Source organism: Physella acuta, unplaced genomic scaffold (genome assembly GCF_028476545.2).
Source record: "Physella acuta isolate Inbredline_101_S28 unplaced genomic scaffold, ASM2847654v3 ptg000668l, whole genome shotgun sequence".
Classification (NCBI taxonomy): domain Eukaryota; kingdom Metazoa; phylum Mollusca; class Gastropoda; family Physidae; genus Physella; species Physella acuta.
In genome coordinates, this window is record NW_026732187.1 from 109,657 (window position 1) to 129,738 (window position 20,082).

General features: G+C 38.3%; 3 protein-coding genes across 3 annotated transcripts; all 3 read right to left on the reverse strand.

The window, feature by feature from the left end:
* Positions 1-1,062: 1,062 nt before the first annotated feature.
* Positions 1,063-4,724, reverse strand: LOC131948988 (basic phospholipase A2 caudoxin-like). The gene is made up of 4 exons (XM_059310737.1): positions 4,595-4,724; positions 3,282-3,438; positions 2,940-3,040; positions 1,063-1,181 (listed from the first exon to the last, which is right to left on the reverse strand). Exons 1-4 carry the CDS (start codon positions 4,722-4,724, stop codon positions 1,063-1,065), a joined length of 507 nt encoding a protein of 168 aa, XP_059166720.1.
* A 4,406-nt stretch (positions 4,725-9,130) lies between these two features.
* On the reverse strand, positions 9,131-10,606 carry LOC131948992 (uncharacterized). Its single transcript, XM_059310741.1, has 2 exons — positions 10,506-10,606; positions 9,131-10,122 (listed from the first exon to the last, which is right to left on the reverse strand). The coding sequence occupies exons 1-2, from the start codon at positions 10,597-10,599 to the stop codon at positions 9,206-9,208; spliced, it is 1,011 nt and encodes a 336-aa protein (XP_059166724.1). The 5' UTR covers positions 10,600-10,606; the 3' UTR covers positions 9,131-9,205.
* Positions 10,607-14,704: 4,098 nt separating this feature from the next.
* Positions 14,705-17,406, reverse strand: LOC131948991 (uncharacterized). Its single transcript, XM_059310740.1, has 3 exons — positions 17,375-17,406; positions 17,022-17,131; positions 14,705-15,656 (listed from the first exon to the last, which is right to left on the reverse strand). Exons 2-3 carry the CDS (start codon positions 17,086-17,088, stop codon positions 14,734-14,736), a joined length of 990 nt encoding a protein of 329 aa, XP_059166723.1. The 5' UTR covers positions 17,089-17,131; positions 17,375-17,406; the 3' UTR covers positions 14,705-14,733.
* Between the last annotated feature and the right edge of the window lie 2,676 nt (positions 17,407-20,082).

Below are 20,082 nucleotides of genomic sequence, written 5' to 3' on the forward strand. Positions count from 1 at the left end.
TGCAAGTCGAAAGTTAGTCCCCGGTCGCCGGGAAGGGTCGCTACGCCTCTGAGGGGCGCACTAACACTTTTTGCATAGGGGCCCAAAAATCCTAGCTACGCCACTGATTACAAGAATTCATATGGTCTTTATGAAACCAAACTATATTTTCTATAAAAAAAAAAACCCAAAAAAAACAACAAACTTACCAAAACAACCGATCTGTTTTACGAAATTTTTAAGAGTTGTGATTAAACTTTGTTGCAATTTGACAAACGTGGCACTCCGCACAGAACTCTACTGAACAATGCATTGTTTTATGGGCCCAACCATTGACACAAAGATGAAACGCTCCATTAAGTAACAAAGGTAGCTCGCAGCATAGGTAATTGAATCAATACACAGAAAGAGTTTTAGCACTTGAAATAACCAGTCGTTACAAAGTCAAAGAGAAATAATAGCATGAAACAATTGTTAGGTATTTATAATTGATTCAATGTAGTGTCAGAGAAAAATGAAAGAATCAACTATGAATTATGCATTTCTTTTGTAATACATTTTTGTGAAATTGTATAGTCGTAGATGTGTTTTGGTCTACGTAAAGTTTGTGTTACCATCAATAATGTTATACCTAGTCGTACACACACTACCATCAATAATGTTATACCTAATCGTACACACACTACCATCCATGATGTTATATCTTATCGTACACACACTAGTTTTGCAAACGATGAAGTTAGCCGTTTGTAATACAATTTTATAGAATCAAACGCTGGGTGTTTGACAGTAGCGTAGCCAGGATTTTTTCATTAGGGGTTGGTTTTATATATATGTATACATATTTTATATATATATATATATATATATATATATATATATATATATATATATATATATATATATATATATATATATATATATATATATATATATATATATGTGTGTGTGTGTGTGTGTGTGTGTGTATACATGTACATCTTGCTAAATATTTGTGCTTAACGTCAATATATGTTGTCTGAAACTCCGCGAATTACGTGCAGAACGATAGTGTTGCCAAAACAAACAAAAAACGTATTGAAGTTAACATTTTGTTTTATTGTACTTCTTGTACGCCGGTATGAAATTACTGGCAGCCGCGCAGTTAGCAAAGTCAAGGTCACACCTGCAGGCTTGATTGCCACAGTACGTGTTGAAAAACCCTGGAACAGAACAATGAGAGAAACACAGGTACAAGTCAGATGAATTGGCACGTGATTTTTTTTTAACAGGAATTCACAAACCATTACTTAACATTACCGTTGAGCAGTGGCGTAGCGAGGTCGGGTGTCACCATGTGCGACAGTTGATGGTGATACCCCCAGAGGCGTAGTGACCCTTCCCGGGGACAAACTTTCAAATTTTCGATTTGCGCCTCCCCATCATACTTTCTATTAGCACCCCCCCCCCCCCTCGAGCTTTCGATTTGCACCCCCCCTCAAGTTTTTCTCTATATATTTTGCTATTTTTTGCCTTGGTGTCACCCCCCTAAATGGTATCACCCGGTGCGGTCCGCACCCCCCCCCCTCGCTACGCCTCTGGCGTTGGGGGTTGGGGTAGGGGCTAAATTGTGACGATGTGTGATGATATAGAGTGGAAGGGGGCGGGGTCTGTTCATAAAGTGTGACGATTCATTCTTTTATTTTGTAAAATAATGTAAGAAACGGTATTTTCTTCGATAAATTCCAGTTTTAAAAGATTTTTTTTGTGTGTAAAATGTAACACAAGCTTATGTTAACACTTACGAAATCGATACCATTGTTATTTCATATTCTTTCTTTTTTTTCGGTGGAGGTAGGGTGGGGGCGATTGAAACTTTCGGGGAGGGGGGGGAAGGTCGGACTAAATTTCCCGAACAGTGGGAGTTGAAGGTTTAGAAGATACGTCATATTTTAAGGAGTACTTGCTTTGTATGACAAAGTGTGAGGACTGGGATGTGGGGGCAGTATAAATTGCTTTAAAAATCTTGATTGGGATTTGGGATGTCTCCTTAATCACTGCCAAATGTACGGCTTTAAAATTTATAAACAACAAGAACACGTAATTCAGTTATAGCTGTTAACTAGTTATCTCCCTTTATAGTGCCAAAAATCTTTAAGTTAGTTTTAAATACTATTAATTGTTGCGTTACCAATCCTATATTCTTAGACGTGAGACTTTGTTCTATAACACTGAGTTTAGTGGCGTAGCTAGGATTTTTGGACCCCTATGCAAAAAGTGTTAGTGGGCCCCTCAGAGGCGTAGCGACCCTTCCCGGCGACCGGGGACAAACTTTCGATTTACACCCCCCCCCCCCCTCAGATTTTCTATTTTCACCCCCCCCCCCCCTCAAACTTTCGAAAAAGGGCCCCTATTTGCCTTAGGCCCCTATGCCTTGCTTACGCTAGCTTTACAGTAGCTACGCCACTGACTGAGTTATTTAAATGTAAACAATGTCTGCGCTAAATTTCTTGGATAATATCCCACGACCACGAGATTTCACTTTTAACACTACCGCCCAGAACACCATAGTGCTCACAGGATAGCCCTAGGCGTCAAATCTCACCCTAACGGGGCTCCGATGGACGCGCCTGATTTAATTTAGTGAATGTCTATAATACCATTTCTTACCCATACCCTATCGCACTCTTTAAACCGGGGTGCCAGATAGCATCCTGCGGGGGCACCGGAGCATGCTGCTGGCTCAATTAAGTCAGCGACTATGCAACCCAGAGTAGCAATAGCCTATCGCAGTCTTTAAAACGGACGTAGGCGCCGTAGTGCTCACAGCGGAGCTCGGGACGTTGAGGGTCACGAAAATCGCGGCTGCGCCTGTTGCATTTACTCTACGGGGGAGCCGGACAACGCGTCTGGCTCAATAAAATGAGCGTCTATAGCAACCCATTGTATCCATAGCCTATAGCAGTCAGATGTCTACAAACCACAGAAACAGTTTTTGCTCCAGCAGACGTAGTCGTAGAAGACTGTGTAGGGGCTACAACTCTCAATTCTGCCATAGCACTCGTCGTGAACTTGGCAACACCTGTAAGTAGAGAACTTTATGACATTTGCATGGCATACAATGAGAATAAAATGATTTTCATGTGTGAAAAAAATGAACTCATAGGGTGAAAACTCTTATTTGGCTACATTGTCACACTTACGGGGAGAAAACTCTATCATTTGCATACGTTATCAATGCGGTTGTGTTATCCTGCTTGCACAATCCAAACAAATGGTACAAGACACACGCGGCACACATTTAAAGAAAACTTTGTACTCACCTGTCCGTATCATCGAGAGGAGTTCCGGACCCCCCAAACCCACAGTAACAGCCGTAGCCGTTGTAGTCCAACAGGGCACTTCTGCCTGTCACTGTGGACAGGATGTCGTTTAGAGCAAACAGCCCTCTCTTGCCCCTAGACACTCTTTGTGCGCCGTCTGAACACCAGGCTCATGTGAATAAACTTGTGATGGTTAGTAAACCGTTTACAGTTTCAGACTTAACATTAAGTTACAACAAAGTTTAGGGGCTGGCGTGGTCTGAAGGTAGAGTGCTAGTTGCTAGACTGCTAAACAAAAGTCTCGAGTTCGAATCCCCAGTTCAAGTCAATGTAACGTCCCTGAGTCCACTCAGGTCTAATGGGTACCTAACTAACGTTAGGGAAATGAAAAACGGCTTGGCATAATGCTGCCCACATCATTAATTCAAATGCCGAGTTCAAGAAACATATAGTACAGTTTAATTAAAACAACTTTAAATTTATACAACCACTAAATATTTTCATAAAGTTTAAAATATGCATGATTGTTAACTAAATTTATGGCCAGAGTTTCAAATATCTGATAGCAGGTCTAGACCTGCTTTACTTTTCAGAATTTGGAATTTAACAGGAACGCCTTCTATTCAGGGTGTTAAGAAATGATACAAACAGCCCTCGGTGACTTCTTTCGATTATAAAACAGCTATGTTTAAAAGTTTAGTGTTAAAAGTGAAATCTTGTGGTCGGTAGTATTTACTACTGTATGGACGCCTAGATCTCCATAACATTTTATTTTCAATATTCTTATTTATATCTTATAAATAAATATTAATTTAACAAACAAATAAAACATCGAACTGATACTGACATCTCATGAATTAAATTGGAGAAATAGAGGTAGATTACACTTGAACTTTTTAAAGACCTTGCCAAAAAAAAATCCAAGCCTGTTAAGTCAGCAAAAGAGAGCATGAGCCCTAAGTTATGCGATCAGAGTGTTATATCAACTAGGAAAAGTAAAATCTTGGACCTATTTTTACACAAGCAATATTTTACATTGCTAGCTTTATTTTTTTATTCATGATATGTTCTAGTCCAAAATTATTTTTAAAATATTTTGTCAATAAATTATAATTTTAAAATTATTTTCGTGTGTCGCTATTTGACTCGATCATTTCCTTAAATTTTATCCAATCCCCGGCAATTAATTTTGCCATCTCCCCAAGACATCCCTGTTGGCTTCAGTTCTTCAAGAAGACTCCGCCTCCAGGTCTGTCTTGTACGCCCTCTCTTCCGCTTTCCTGACGGTTCCACTCAAGCGCTAGGCGTGTCACATTTGGGTGAGCCTTTCACAGCGTGTGTCACACCCAGTGCCACCTTCTCCAGTTTATCTGCACTGTCATTGGCTCCTGCCTTGCTTTTCTCCATAATTCTATGCTTGGTACTTTGTAATGCCACCTCCATTTCAAAATCTGTCTAAGGCATTTGTTCATGAAGTGTCGCTATTTGATTACGGCTTATTGTTAGACCTAACGTAAATAGCTATTATTTCAATTCGACTCGAGGTTTACTAGACATAGGCCAGTTTGTCAGAAAACAGACTAGCCTTGTACTTGTATCGCAAATATACATAAAATAGTTGGCATAGTATCACATAATGGATTGCTTTAACATTTTGAAAAACAGCGAAGACGACGTAGACCAAAGCATTTGAGAAACTTAGAATGAGGACGTCGGTATTGATGCCAGCAAAACGGGTTGGCTTAGGCAAGCCAAGAGAAAACATCGCCTGGCAACATTGGACTGAAACACACATGTGGTGAGTATAGCGGTTCGGCTTAACAAATTCCTGGAGAACTACTCTTAAAAGTGAAGCAAGATGCTATGGAGTTACATGGACTCAACTAAAGAGAGTCGTCCTAAACAGTCCAGTGTATAAAAAATGTATTTGCTGTCTTTGCCCTTCGGGGCTACACAGGATTAGGTGAAATCGATTCGTTCAAAATAGGTCTGAGTACTTGTGTCGGCAGTGTTTCTTCCAGACTTTTTTCTCCGGGGGGGGGGCACTTGAAATTTTCGGGGGGGGGGGGGCGGTAGACTTTCTTCGGGGGGGCGGACACTGTTAAAAGTATATATTTTCTATATAAATTATATAAATTTCATTTCGTTCGGGGGGGCGGTAAAATTTTTTCGGGGGGCTTCGCCCCCCCCCCCCGAAGAGATGCCTGGAAGAAACTCTGTGTGTCGGTTAAGCTCATGGTTGCTAAACCAAAAGTCCCAAGTTCGATTTCCCGGGTAAAATAGCTAGGATCAGGGGCGTAGCAAGGGGGGGGGGGGCGGGGGGTGCGGAACGCACCGGGTGACACCATTTAGGGGGGTGACACCAAGGCAAAAAATAGCAAAATATATTGAGAAAAACTCGCGGGGCGGAGCAAATCGAAAGTTTGAAGGGGGGTGCAAATCGAAAATTTGAAAGTTTGTCCCCTGGGAAGGGTCTCTATGCCTCTGGGGGGTGGGGTAACACCATTAATTGCCGCACCGGGTGACACCCCACTTCACTACGCCACTGACTGGGATGGCTCATTAATCACTGCCACATGAACGGTTTTCAAAAGTTATAAACAACATCGGAAGTAAACACAAAACACGTAATTCAGTTATAGCTGTTAAATAGGATCAATAGCTGGGGACAGCGACTTATTTAGGACAGACAACTCCAAAAGCAAACAACTGCTGCCTTGCATATTGTTCTTGGTTGGATAACTGTTATGAAAGCAAATCCAAAAAAAAAAAAAAAAAAAAAAAAAAAAAAAAAAAAAAAAAAAAAAAAAAAAACCTGAAATAATATTCAACGGGTTATATGGCGCATAACAAGTTAACCTAATTTTGTTGGAGGGAATCTCTTCCAACACTAGAATTAAGAACGAAGAAGGAGAAAATAAAAGATTATTGAAGCTCGATTTGGGACGGAGTTGTCTAGCGGTAGAGAGCTGGAGTGCTAACCCGTAAGCCTCGAGTTTGAATCCGGGTTCAAGTCAGTAGACCGTCCCTGAGTCCACCCAACTCTATCTCTTCATATTTATAATTTAATCGCCAATGGCTTTATTGTATTTATAATATTTACAGTCCTAAGTTGGGCTCATTGTGATTTATTTGTTTTATAAGTTAGAAATACACGGTTTTAAACAATATCAATTAGAACGTGGCCGGGAGAGTTAAACAGCAAAAGATAAACACATTGTTATCTACTTACCCAATGTCTGCAGTAGCAAAAATAATACAACAAATACGAGCATTTTCCTTTGCCGCTGCATTTATAAAGGAAAAATAGTTTGCATTTAAAATATCTATTTTGGTTTTTAAAAAACGCATAAGTTATAACAAAATTAGATCTTCTTCTGAATTATTTACTTCTTTACAAGCAATTGAGCTACTAAAAACATTTTCTTGAATGGAAGAAGTATTTACCTTTCCTATTGACAAAAATGTATTTTGGTAAATGAGAGTATGAGAGTAGATGAAGAACTTTTATATAGCTCGCTCCCACCTGTGGTTTACCCAGGATTACCTGTGATAATATTTGCTGCATGTCCCTGACAGGTCTTTGATGCTCCTCGATCGAATCATATTTTCATTAACTTCCTACATCTGTTTTGGAGCACTTTTATGTGAAAAACATTATATTTTCATTGAAACAATACTTGCAAACATTTTGATGTATTTTCATTTTTTCACTTGGTAATAAAATGTTCAAACGAATTTGTAAAAATATTTTTTTAGTTCATCTACTTAATTTGCATTATATGTTGACGAGTTAACTTTTGATGATATTTTAGTTTCGAAACTGATAAAAAGAGGAACAATAGCAATTGATGGAAAAGAAATGAAAAATACAAGGTTAAAATTTTAAAGTTAGCTAAGCGATTGTCTATTGACGATATAAAACTCTTAGGGGGATCGGAGAGATCTGATTTCGGGCCGGCGTGTGACGAAATTTTCTTTTAAATACATTTTCGAAGCCATTATTCATGATTTTAAAAAGAGTTTGTGAAGTACTTTTTGAAGCCATTATTCATCATTTTTAAAAGTGTTTGCGTGTGAAGTACTTTTTGAAGCCGTTATTCATGGTTTTTAAAAAAGGTTCTTTGTGAAGGAAAAATCAAAACTAGACCAGTTAATTCAATTACCGATCTCAGTAAATGTTGACTTAATAATATTTTGTTTCATTTCTCCAAAGTGAAGTATAGAATATATAAGTATAGAAATATTTAAAATAACACACCGTAAATAAAAAAAAAAAACAAAAAAACTTTGAACTACTGTACATGTAAAAGTACATGGGTTTTCGCATAATAAATAAACCCATTTACAAAATGAGATTGGCGTTTGTAAACATAACTGTTTACGTGTCACCACGCTATGTAGCAAGTCAACCCCCCCCCACCTCCCATCCAACGCTATACGGTATACGTATGCTACTGATAAAAAGCTGTCAGTAAGTAAAGCTGCTTTTATGTTTAACACTGCAGTATTCTCAATTAAGATTTTTTAAAATAATATCTTAATTAACTGATTAACCTTGAATTTATAAACGATGAGATCAGTGTTTCTTCAAGACTTTTTTCTCCGGGTGGGGGCACTTGAGAATTTTGTTTGGGGGGGGGGGGTGGCGGTAGACTTTCTTCGGGAGGGGGGGCGGACACTATAAAAAGTATACATTTTCTTTATAAATTTCATTTCTTTCGGGGGGGGGGGACGGTAGGCTTTTCTCGGGGGGGGGGGGGGGGAGGCAGAGCCCCCCCCCCCCCCCGGAGAGATACCTGGCAGAAACTCTGGATGAGATGGAGGTCTGTCAATTATAAACAGCTAGCAGAGAGACCACACCACGCACGGGTGGCGTTAGCATGTCCATTATGTATGCTTCACATTGGTTTTGGATATTCCTTCAGCGTACACATTGGTATATTTTTTTATTGTGAAACCAACTTTCAAAACAATCGCTATTGATGGTGGAAAATATTGGCATTAAATAAATAATTTTATTTTCATTTGTTTATTTGTGCTGGTACATTAAAAACATCATTTTCAGTTCAAATAAATGTCACTGTGAGCTTATTTACACTTGTATAATAAAAGCAACAAAACACACGCATTATACTTTAATAAATACAACAACTTTACACTGTTTTAAATACCTCACATACGACGAGCAGCACATATGTAACACTAACATATTGTATTACACACAAGCGACATAAATAGTTTGTAAAATATTTTTTTAAATAATTAAAACACCTAAGCTTCAAGTAAATAATAAATAATAAGTATAGAAAGAAATATAAGCTAGAAACTTGAAAAATGATATTATATTCAGAAACAGAGAAAGGAGGCTTTTAAAAATAATTAAAATGCGATAGTGTAAAAACATGAGATTCGTTTTGTATGTAGTTTGTTTGTTGCCTCAGTCCACAATCACCCCACTGTAGTTTAACCCACAATTGTGTCTCAGTCCCCCACTGTAGTTTAACCAACAATTGTGCCTCAGTCCCCCACTGTAGTTTAACCAACAATTGTGTCTCAGTCCCCCACTGTAGTTTAACCAACAATTGTGTCTCAGTCCCCCACTGTAGTTTAACCAACAATTGTGCCTCAGTCCCCCACTGTAGTTTAACCAACAATTGTGTCTCAGTCCCCCACTGTAGTTTAACCAACAATTGTGTCTCAGTCCCCCACTGTAGTTTAACCAACAATTGTGTCTCAGTCCCCCACTGTAGTTTAACCAACAATTGTGTCTCAGTCCCCCACTGTAGTTTAACCCTCAATTGTGTCTCAGTCCCCCACTGTAGTTTTACCAACAATCGTGTCTCAGTCCACGTTAACCCCACTGTAGTTTAACCCTCAATTGTGTCTCAGTCCCCCACTGTAGTTTAACCAACAATTGTGTCTCAGTCTACATTAACCCCACTGTAGTTTAACCCTTTCGAGTTGTAGCCACAGTGCCGATGGTTAGACAACCAGTTACAGCCCAACCTGTAGACTAGAGCCCCACTGCTACCTGGACAGGTACTCGTTGTGTACGTGTACCTGGTCCACCTGCTATCTTCGTCATTTCTGTCTACCCAATGACCTATAGACACCTGCTTAGCACAGCCATGAGGATGGGAGACTATAATGGTCAGCTTGTCCACATCTTTATCTCCCCTGCATGTGTCCATGACGTCAACACACAGCCCATCAAACCGCTCCACCATTTTTTGCATCTTGTCCCCAATGAACAAGTCATGGGTCGCGCAAAACACCAAACACCAGTCACTGTCAATGTCAAAAAAACCCTCACCCCACCCGTAAACATTGACCACTGGACTTGTGTCCTCATCAAACCATAATCTACACCTGCATTTTAACGCCTCGCTGGGATCAAAAACTACATGAGTAGACGTCGCTATTACGACATTCCACCACTCTTTGCTGGGAGTATCTGAATGTTCACATTCAGGACATGGACAAGTTCTATAATCGTCCATTCCTTCTGTGAACTTATTCAAACGCCACACCCTTCCGGTCCCTGTTCTCAGTGAGTTCTGTCCCCTGGTGTTGTAGCTAGGATATGGATCTTTAGTGCCGGGTAAAAACTCTGGTCTGTCTAGACTGGTGAACGGAACGGCTATTCTGACCGTAATGTCGCCAAGAGCTTTGATTAGGTCATAGACTTCTGGGTGAGAACTGGCCGGTAGGGCATCAGTGGTTAATGCCTTGATGGGCACAAACCCAAGGTGACCAGGGTTCTTCAGACAGCTTGCTAGTTGTGTGTGTAGATCTGCTTCACAATGACATTCAAGGCATTCTTGTACTTCGTGTGTACCTATAAGGGTAAATACCATAAAGACAATTACCTTTCAAACCATAACATCCATGAACACTTGAAATAAAATTCATGTTTATTAAGTGATTTTGTCATATTAAAGGATGATTTGGTCAGAATTATGTCCTGTCACCTCTACTTTCCCCAATTTGAGTTAGGTACTCATAATTGCTGAGTGGACTCAAGGACGTACTACGGAACTGAGTCCGATTTTTGCATTCATTCTTTCTACCACCCGACTACGCCTTACCATAAATACTATCATTGCTTCAAATGTTTTTTAAAGTAACATTTGCATTTAAAAGAATTGTCATCAATGGATTTAACGAAGTACAAAAGTAATTACAAAAGAAATGAATGACGTATAAAACAAAAATAAGTACCGGCAAATAGATGAGATTGGTCACAAGAGTCTGTTGTGTTGAAGACTGCGCCAATGATGTCATGGATGCTGTAGGTCGGGAAGAAATTTCCCATCTACTGGGTAAAGTTATTTAATTAATTAATTAAAATTAAAGCAGAAAAAAATTAAAATTGAAATATAAACAAATGTTGATATACCAAACTAACTAAAATTTATTTGTTAAATAAAAATATTAACTATAAAATTAAAATTACTTTTTCGCTAAAAGGTGGTTTAAATTATACCATCGATGTGTACTTCACATGTCAGCTAAATTCAATATTATCATAGCATAGTTAGCTTACTTTATATCGTGAATGTGTATTATTAAGAATAATTTCATATTTAAAACATTAATGTATGTGGTATTTGACGGCGGTGAAAGGGGGGGGGGAGGGGAGACACACACATTATAACTGCGTAAATCTTGTATTATCTACAAGGATAAACAAAAATTATTTCATACCTGGTAGAAAAAAAATGACAGTTCACGAAAACGTAGCTCAAGCTATAAATATTTAACTTGGTTTAACTAAAGGTATAACACATTTCCTATTTTTTATTATTGAAGATTGAACAACCAAAAACGTAAAACAAAATATACACAATTTCTATGCGTCTTTTCAACTGAAACAAAGCTATTACTACTAAAGTGTTAAAGATTAATCTCTAGGCACATACAGACGTCAACACTCAAAACAGAACATTTCACGTCATCCGGTTTGATCCGATGATTGTCCAGAATATTCTATTTTAGAACGCCAAAGTGTCGTGGGTTTCTACTCATGCACACATTAAAAGATTTACTTCCTTGCTGTGATGCGCGACACGCCAACGCCTTCACTATATAGGACGGTGACAGATGTGAAGAGCTGATACGTATGTCTTGAGAGTCACTTACAAACATTGGTTTTTTTTTTTAAAAATTAGCAGCATCTTAAGCGTACACAGGAGACGATTTCTAAAACGGTCTGGATTGTACACATCCACGGAAGTCGGTGTTTTTGAAATTTCAACCAATGTGTGGACGTCATATATAAATAAACTCTAATTAGTCATATGTCAAAATAAACTCCCCACAGAGATCAACTCTCCAACAGGGCCGGCGCTACCTATAAGGCGAACTAGGCGGTCTCCTAGAGCGCTATCCATAGGGGAGCGCAAAAATGTGTAATCGCCATTATTAAAAAGTACCCAAAAATTAATTACTTTGCGTAGCGATTTATTTCGGTGGATAGCCGATTTTTTCCCGAAAGCCACTTGCCCGAATGCCGTTTGCACGAAGGCCGATTTCCCGAATGGACACTTGCCCGAATGGGACAAATGCCCGAAAGCCACTTGCAATATATATATATATATATATATATATATATATATATATATATATATATATATATTGCGGTGGGGGGGGGGGGGGCGTTCTGATACGTTTTGCCTAGGGCGCTAAATTACCTGGCGCCGGCACTGCTCCCCTTACAAATCAACTCTCAACACACATCAGCTTGAGTCCACACACACATCTATTTCCCCACACACGACAACCCAACACACATCTATTTCCCCACACACGACAACTCAACACACATCTATTTCCCCACACACGACAACTCAACACACATCTATTTCCCCACACACGACAACTCAACACACATCAGCTTGAGTCCACACACACATCTATTTCCCCACACACGACAACCCAACACACATCTATTTCCCCACACACGACAACTCAACACACATCTATTTTCCCACACACGACAACTCAACACACATCAGCTTGAGTCCACACACACATCTATTTCCCCACACACGACAAGTCAACACACATCTATTTCCCCACACACGACAAGTCAACACACATCTATTTCCCCACACACGACAACTCAACACACATCTATTTCCCCACACACGACAACTCAACACACATCAGCTTGAGTCCACACACACATCTATTTCCCAACACACGACAACTCAAGACACATCTATTTCCCCACACACGACAACTAAAAAACACATCAGCTTGAGTCCACACACACATCTATTTCCCCACACACGACAAGTCAACACACATCTATTTCCCCACACACGACAACTCAACACACATCAGCTTGAGTCCACACACACATCTATTTCCCCACACACGACAAGTCAACACACATCTATTTCCCCACACACGACAAGTCAACACACATCTATTTCCCCACACACGACAACTCAACACACATCAACTTGAGTCCACACACATCTATTTCCCCACATAAATTAGATTAAGACCGCACACATTACAATTATGGAGTCCACACAGGTCAGTTTATATTTACTTCTCCCTCACTACAAAGCCCCCCCCCCCAACTAAGAACCCCACCACGAAGTCCCCACATCCACACCAACACCCCCCCCCCGGTCACTCACAAACCCCGCACTTTTCAACCAGATAACCACATGGAAACAGGTTTTTCCCTTCACCTGAGATCAAAGCCAAATCAATTGATTGTAGGGGCGTGGGTCGCTCTACAGCTGCTGTTGTACAGCGGCTGTTCAGTTGTTGGCGATAAGATAAACAGCTGGGAACAGCTTTGTTGTCTGGGGATACAGCAGTTGTTGGCGATAAGATAAACAGCTGGGAACAGCTTTGTTGTCCAGGGCACAGCAACACCTCATATCCTGTTGAGGCTACCTGTCTACAAGGCCGCCGTTTGCCAACAACCCCCCCCTTTCCCTAACACCTCCAACTTCCTAACAAACCTACCCCCCCCCCCTAACACTCTTATACTTCCTTACCTTTTTACACTTAAATAACTCAGTTATAGAAAACCAAGTGTCGCGCCTAAAAGTAAGTAACAGCGGTATTATGACAGTAAAAAACAAATTTACAGAGGGGTCCATAAGAGGTGTAGCCCACCCTAACACCCCTCCCCCCCCTTCCTACGCCACTGATACATCTACTCCGTATACGAGAAAGAAAATGATAATATTGCATCTTCTTAATCTAAGTTTATTTCAAGCATCCAAAAATTTTAAGTGCTTCTTCCCCCCACCACTCTCCCCCCCCCCATCCATTCCATGCAGATAAATGTCTGAAAAAAACTTGATGTTACTTATTTTCGAGCACTAACATAATCCGCGATTCAAAACAAGTTTATCTGTCGCTGATTTGATTTAACTAGATAAACTAATATTGTATAATATCAACACAGTATAATATCAACACAATATCAACAATACAGAATTCTATGGTTTTAAAATTACTTTTTTAATCGATACCAGTAATAGAAAACTTGAAGTGCTAACTACTGCGATATTTGCGGCATATTTGACATAGGCCTTCTTACTGTGATTTCAGAGATATAAAGTTTGATGAAAGGCGGTGGATGTGTGTCGATGTGTTGCTGACGTTGCATGAGAGATATCTGACAACCACTGTACAGAACACAACAAGTCTTCTAGTCGAAATGTTAGGATCATGAGGTGCAACACAAACATACATACACGTGAACATATACACGAATACATCAAGATTTAAGTATACATTTTATTTACATTTTTATTAAAACGTAGAAGAAACAATTTAACACAAACTCAAACACACAGACACACAACCAACACACTACATGAAGTGTCCTTCATGTGTGTACCCCACAACCACCCACACACTCACATAAACACCAAGTGAAATAACATTCCAACATTGCAACTTTAAGTATTATTTTTGTCATTTGATTTATTGTACCATCCGTTTATAAGACAAAGAAAATACATTTTGTATAACTAAAATTAAGAATAATTAATATAATTGCACAGAAAAAATACAAGAGTAAATATATTTTAAGCTTTTTTTTAAAAATGGGAAGTACCAGATAGATACTATTATGTCAAACCAGACATATATATATATATATATATATACATATATATATATATATATATATATATATATATATATATATATATATATATATATATATATATATGTATATATATATATATATACACACATATATATATATATATATATATATATATATATATATATATATATATATATATATATATATATATATATATATATATATATATATATATATATATTATATATATATATATACACACATATATATATATATTATGTATATATATATATATATATATATATATATATATATATATATATATATATATATATATATATATATCAAGGTTGTATCTTGTTATTCAGGTGGTGTGTTCAACAAATCCCATGTTTTGCCGCTGTAGTTGATGCCTTCAGTGTTTACCCCACTGTGGGGGTGCCTGGGCCACCAGCACCCCAGTCTGTAGACCAGCGCTCCGCTGCTACCTCGGCAGGTACAGTTGGTGTATGTGTACCTGGTGTAGCCGTTAACATTTTTCCTGTTCAACCACCTACCGAGCGAGACCTGCTTAGAACATCCGTGCGGGTGGGAGACTATGATCATTAGCTTTTCATCATCATTGGAGTATTTTTCTCTTAGTTTCATATGCAGGTGTAAAAATGGCGAAACAATCTTTTCGAGCTTTTCGTGGATTTTAAAATCATGTGTGGCGCAAAACAGGAAACAGTTATCATCTAGGGGGTTTAACTCCACCAATTTATAACCAACGACGCTGACATCAAGACTTGCGTCATCGTCAAACCATAATCTGCACGTTGATTTTCTCGCCTCACTCACATCGTAAATCACGTGCCGGGCAGTTGAAATCTCGACCTGATACCAGATATCCCGGGGGGTCCCGGACACCTCACACTCCACACACGGGCACGTCGACCTCCCCTCGGTTCCTGCAACGCATTTAAACGTCGGGTACGCGACCCCAGTTCCTCTCGTCAAGATTTTCTTTCCTCTAGAACTGTAAAACGGGTATGGGTCTTTAGTGCCTGGTAAAAACTCGGGTCTGTTTGGGCTGATATACTTGACGGTTATCCTGACCGTAAGTGCGCAGAGCACACGGGTGAACTCTAACAGATCGTCGTCATGGTAACCGACCGGAAAATGTTCAAGGGTGAGGTTGTTGACGGGGATGTAACCGCCGTGAGGTTTCGGACAGTTGTTATTGTAAACTTCCAGCTGGGCCTCGTCTTCACCTTCAATACATTCTTGAACTTCATGTGTACCTGCATAGGTAAACAAAGATTCGTACGGGTTACTAAAGCATTTCAAAAATACTGAACGTAGACACAAATGCCAACAGCATTTTAAAGAACTTGGACATGAAAGACACATAAAAAACACCTCAAATAACACAGACGTAAAGTACACATATAACAGAATCATCTTAACCACTCATCTATATATATAATTCTCTTCTTGGAGACGCTAGAAAACAAGCTGTAAGCGCATTCCCTACCACCCCACCCCTACATGGTCTGGTAAGCTGTGGTTCACGCTAAATGTTTACAATCACAGAGCCGGGTTTAGTGACGGCTATTAGGGGCAGATAATTTAGTTTGAAAGGATTTTAAACTTAAGGGAGGCAACTAAGAGGAGGCTGCTTTTACGGGGGGGGGGGGGTGTAGGGTAGGGGTTGTTGGGGGAAAGGAGGGTGGGGGTAGTATCGTTCTTAACGACCTACTGATAGTGTTTTAAAGCAAATATTTTCAGTGGCAGCATTGGTACTGTCGATCTCACAAATTATGAATTATTGAAAAGTAGAAAAAAACAACTAAATAGCGGCGTATGATATGTCGCGGGTCGGCTCGTATATTTTAATATGGCTCCGAAATCCAATTAAACCATTGGATGATTGCGCATTGGAAAATACAAGCACAAAGCCTGGGCCATATGTTGTGAAGAGCCATATATTACAATTTTGAAAAATTACATAACATTCATTTTTACCACAATTATTAAAAAGCATTTCTTTCAACCACCGTGATCCGCAAACATTAGAGATAATCATTCTAATGTTAGTTTAGCAAGAAAACTACTATAAAAATAATTGGAAATGTTATTGATATGTTATAACTACGTACACTAGCTAAAATCATTAGAATTGTTATTGTAATAGGAGTCGACTTGGTCGGGCCGGTAACGCCAATCATTTCTAAACTTAAATTTCCAGAGTTCGAATTCCATGGCAGGTTAGTATCGATAACTTGGGACAGCCACTCATCTAGGAGAGCCAACTTCAAAGTCTATGGAAGTAAATCCATAAATAAAATCAGGCTTAAATAGGATTGAACTGGCCATATGTTGATATGGTGCATAACAAGTTGACTCGTGATACTTTATTGTGCTGGAGGAAATTTTTTTCTACATTAAATCTATGAACGAAAAAGACAAAAAAGAAGAAGGATGTACTGTTATAATTATGGAAGAGCGTCAAATCATCTACAAGCTTCAAAGACTATTAATGTAATGTTATGATTATATACACGAACTCCCCAGCGACAAACGACACGGAATGCTATTGTAGTGTTATATTTTTTTTTACTAAAACTACATAAGCTATAAACTATGGCTAGTGTAATGTTACTTGCCTGTAAAATCTGTTGACGGATCGTTGTTTTCTATCACTGTAGATGATACATTTTCATTGGTAGCCATTAACCTTGGTATCTTCTTAACAAGATAATCGCACAGCTTCTTTCTGTAATGTTTATATTCATCTGATTAGCATACTGTTATAAACGTATTAAATAACCAAACGAATATAAAATAAAATGACAATGATATATTTGTTAATAATATTTCACTAAAACAAATTTTCATGCAAATTGTAAATCTTTTAGTAGATATGTTGAATATTAACCAAACATAAGTAACCCAAGAAAAAACAAAGTACAATGAGACTATTCAAGTATATAGAAATTACAGTATACATTGTACACACCTCCTGTACCTGTTTGTGATAACGTGAGATGTAAAGTGAACTATACCCTCACCGACTACGCTGGTCACATGATTACACGATATCTCGTATCTACTTTAATGGTCGATCAACAACTGCTGATTAGGTTACCCTAGCCTAATACACATTGGTTGAACTTTGCTGGTAGATAAACTTGTTTTATGATATCAGTGTAGATGATATGTTACATTGGTGTAGGCTTTAGTAAAAAAAAACAGTGTGTTTTATATTATAAAGATTATAAATTTGTAAATGTATCACATTAAGGGTTAGCAGCAAAATGGCATTAAACATTTTAAAACAATCAGGTGAATGGAGGTATGTAGAGAGAATTGTGAAAGGTCTATATTGATCTGTTTTGCTGTATTAAAATGTCAATTTAAATGTCCAAAACGTACCTCATGTTTTTTGGAAAATTCTACTGAAAAGTGTTATGTTTTGATATTTTAAATCGCAATACCTGCTGTATCTTTAATGAAGACACTTTTTTATTATTTAGCTAAACAGATTTGACTGTGTGACTAATAGCCTCAACGCACATTACACTAGCCTCACCCACAATAAACTAACCCTTTCCACTTTAAACTAACCCCGCCCACATTAACCTAACATTTGACTAAACTTGTAAACTCGTTCAAATAACCGCTGCCACATTAATCTAATCCCGCCCACAGTAAACTAATCCCGCCCACATTAAAAAATAACCCCGCCCACATTAAGCTAACTCCACCTACATTTACCTAACATTTAACTATCATCGTCCTCATTCAAATAACCCCTCCAACATTAAACTAACCCGATCACATTAAAAATAACCCCGCCCATATTAAACTAACCGCACCCACAATTAAACTAACCCCACCCACAATTAAACTAACCCCGTCCACATTAAAATTGACTCATCCACATTACTTACCCAACGACATTAAAATAAACCCCACCCACATTTAACTAACCTTAACGATAATCAACTCCCCTAACCTCCAAAGACATTAGAAAACTCTAAACATTTTGCCAATCAGTTAAAATTTACAAAGTACGAAAGCTCGCCACATCATCAATTACACGATAACGGGTGTGTCAAAATTATCCTACAAGAATTAAACAATATCTATCTTGAGATAAACGTTGTCCTTTAGTGTTCATGAGCTTTGGTCTGGTTTGAAAAAACAAGGTAATTAAAAAGTCTAGTGACAATTTTAGCGCAATTTCCTTATGTTATCTAAAAATAGCTCGGTCGTAGCGTAAATCAAGAGCAGGGTTAGTAAAACCATTGGTTAGTTATTAAAACGTTTTTTATTAATTTTTTTTTTCAGTATTTTACATGTTTTATTTACAATAGAGTTACATGACTAAAAACCATTGCGCGCCTAGCTACTGAACGTGATGACGCAGCCATTGAACGTGATGGCGCAGCTATTGAACGTGATGACGCGTGTGGTGTTGTTGGATAAACATGCCTACTAATTCGGTCCAAATTTTAATTAATTAAAAAAAAATTTTGTGACCGAACGAAAGGATATTTTTGAAAATTTCTTCGGCAATATTGTTTTAAATTATGGCAGGAATCGATTGGTACATGTTTCAAGGTGGTCTGGTTGCCGAGATATGGGCCAAAAACTGCATTTTTTCGAGTTTTTTTGGCTTTTCCGGGAAATCCACGAAAGAAACCCGGAATTTTTTTGGCCTATGTTCATCCTCGTAACTTGCTTAACATAATTGCTTTTGGAACTAGTCCTCGATATTGCTTCGTTGAGGAGGAGATACGACTTAAAGCTGCGGACACACATCCATCCATTCATACATCCAGAAATGACGGGTTAATAAGCGCAATTCTCCAGAAAGGAAATTGCGCTAAAAATATTTACATCCTATTAATAAGTAATAACACGTTCTATATAAGAACATTAACATTAAGTTTAACACTTGTCAGAACATCACAGAACACACATATTACATATTTAGTTAGATAATGATTTGCGTGAAAAATACGACCTGGCCGAAATAGGGGGACTAAGTACAAAGATAATACATAGAACTAGGGACATTGTAATTAAACAAATACATACAACTTATATTTTATAGGGATATGAGGATAATAGTAATCCTTAAAGCTATATTTTATAGGGACGATTTAACAAGACTGCATAATCCTATATTTTAAAGAGACATTATTATAAACCTAATGGATAAACGTATATTTTATAGGGACATTACTATAACACGAATACATAAACATACATTTTATAGGGACATAAGGATAACACGAATGCATAAACTTATATTTTATTGGGATTCTGGTACAACATCAATAAAACATAGACCTTTATGTTATAGTATGTTATAGTACTCTTAGTACAATAGTAGTACTAAGACTCCATACAATCATTTAAAATACACTTTTATGAAATTTAACAAGTTAACCGATGTATTTTCTTTTAATTTTCAATGTTACGAACTTATGTCGCACTAAGGTTAGCACTAACTCTCTATGTCCTAATTTTCTGTGGAGGTTAGTGTACCTTTTACTGGAGACCATAGAAACAGAGGCGTAGCGATGTGGGGGGGGGGGGGGGGGGGGGGGGGGAGGGGGGGGACATATGTTCCCGGGCGCCGACCTTAGGGGCGCCAAAATGGGTTGTAAAAACAAATTAAAATGTCAATTCAGCTGCATTTTTGCAGTTTGAAAG

Coding starts and splice junctions, on each gene's coding strand:
- LOC131948988 (XM_059310737.1), bottom strand. CDS start 4,724: ATGGAGGTGGCATTACAAAGTACCAAGCATAGAATTATGGAGAAAAGC. Junction 3,439..4,594: donor TGTGAAAGGCTCACCCAAAT/GTGACACGCCTA, acceptor CCTGGTGTTCAG/ACGGCGCACAAAGAGTGTCT. Junction 3,041..3,281: donor CCTCTCGATGATACGGACAG/GTGAGTACAAAG, acceptor CTCTACTTACAG/GTGTTGCCAAGTTCACGACG.
- LOC131948991 (XM_059310740.1), bottom strand. CDS start 17,088: ATGGCTACCAATGAAAATGTATCATCTACAGTGATAGAAAACAACGAT. Junction 15,657..17,021: donor TCCGTCAACAGATTTTACAG/GCAAGTAACATT, acceptor TTACCTATGCAG/GTACACATGAAGTTCAAGAA.
- LOC131948992 (XM_059310741.1), bottom strand. CDS start 10,599: ATGGGAAATTTCTTCCCGACCTACAGCATCCATGACATCATTGGCGCA. Junction 10,123..10,505: donor CCAATCTCATCTATTTGCCG/GTACTTATTTTT, acceptor TTACCCTTATAG/GTACACACGAAGTACAAGAA.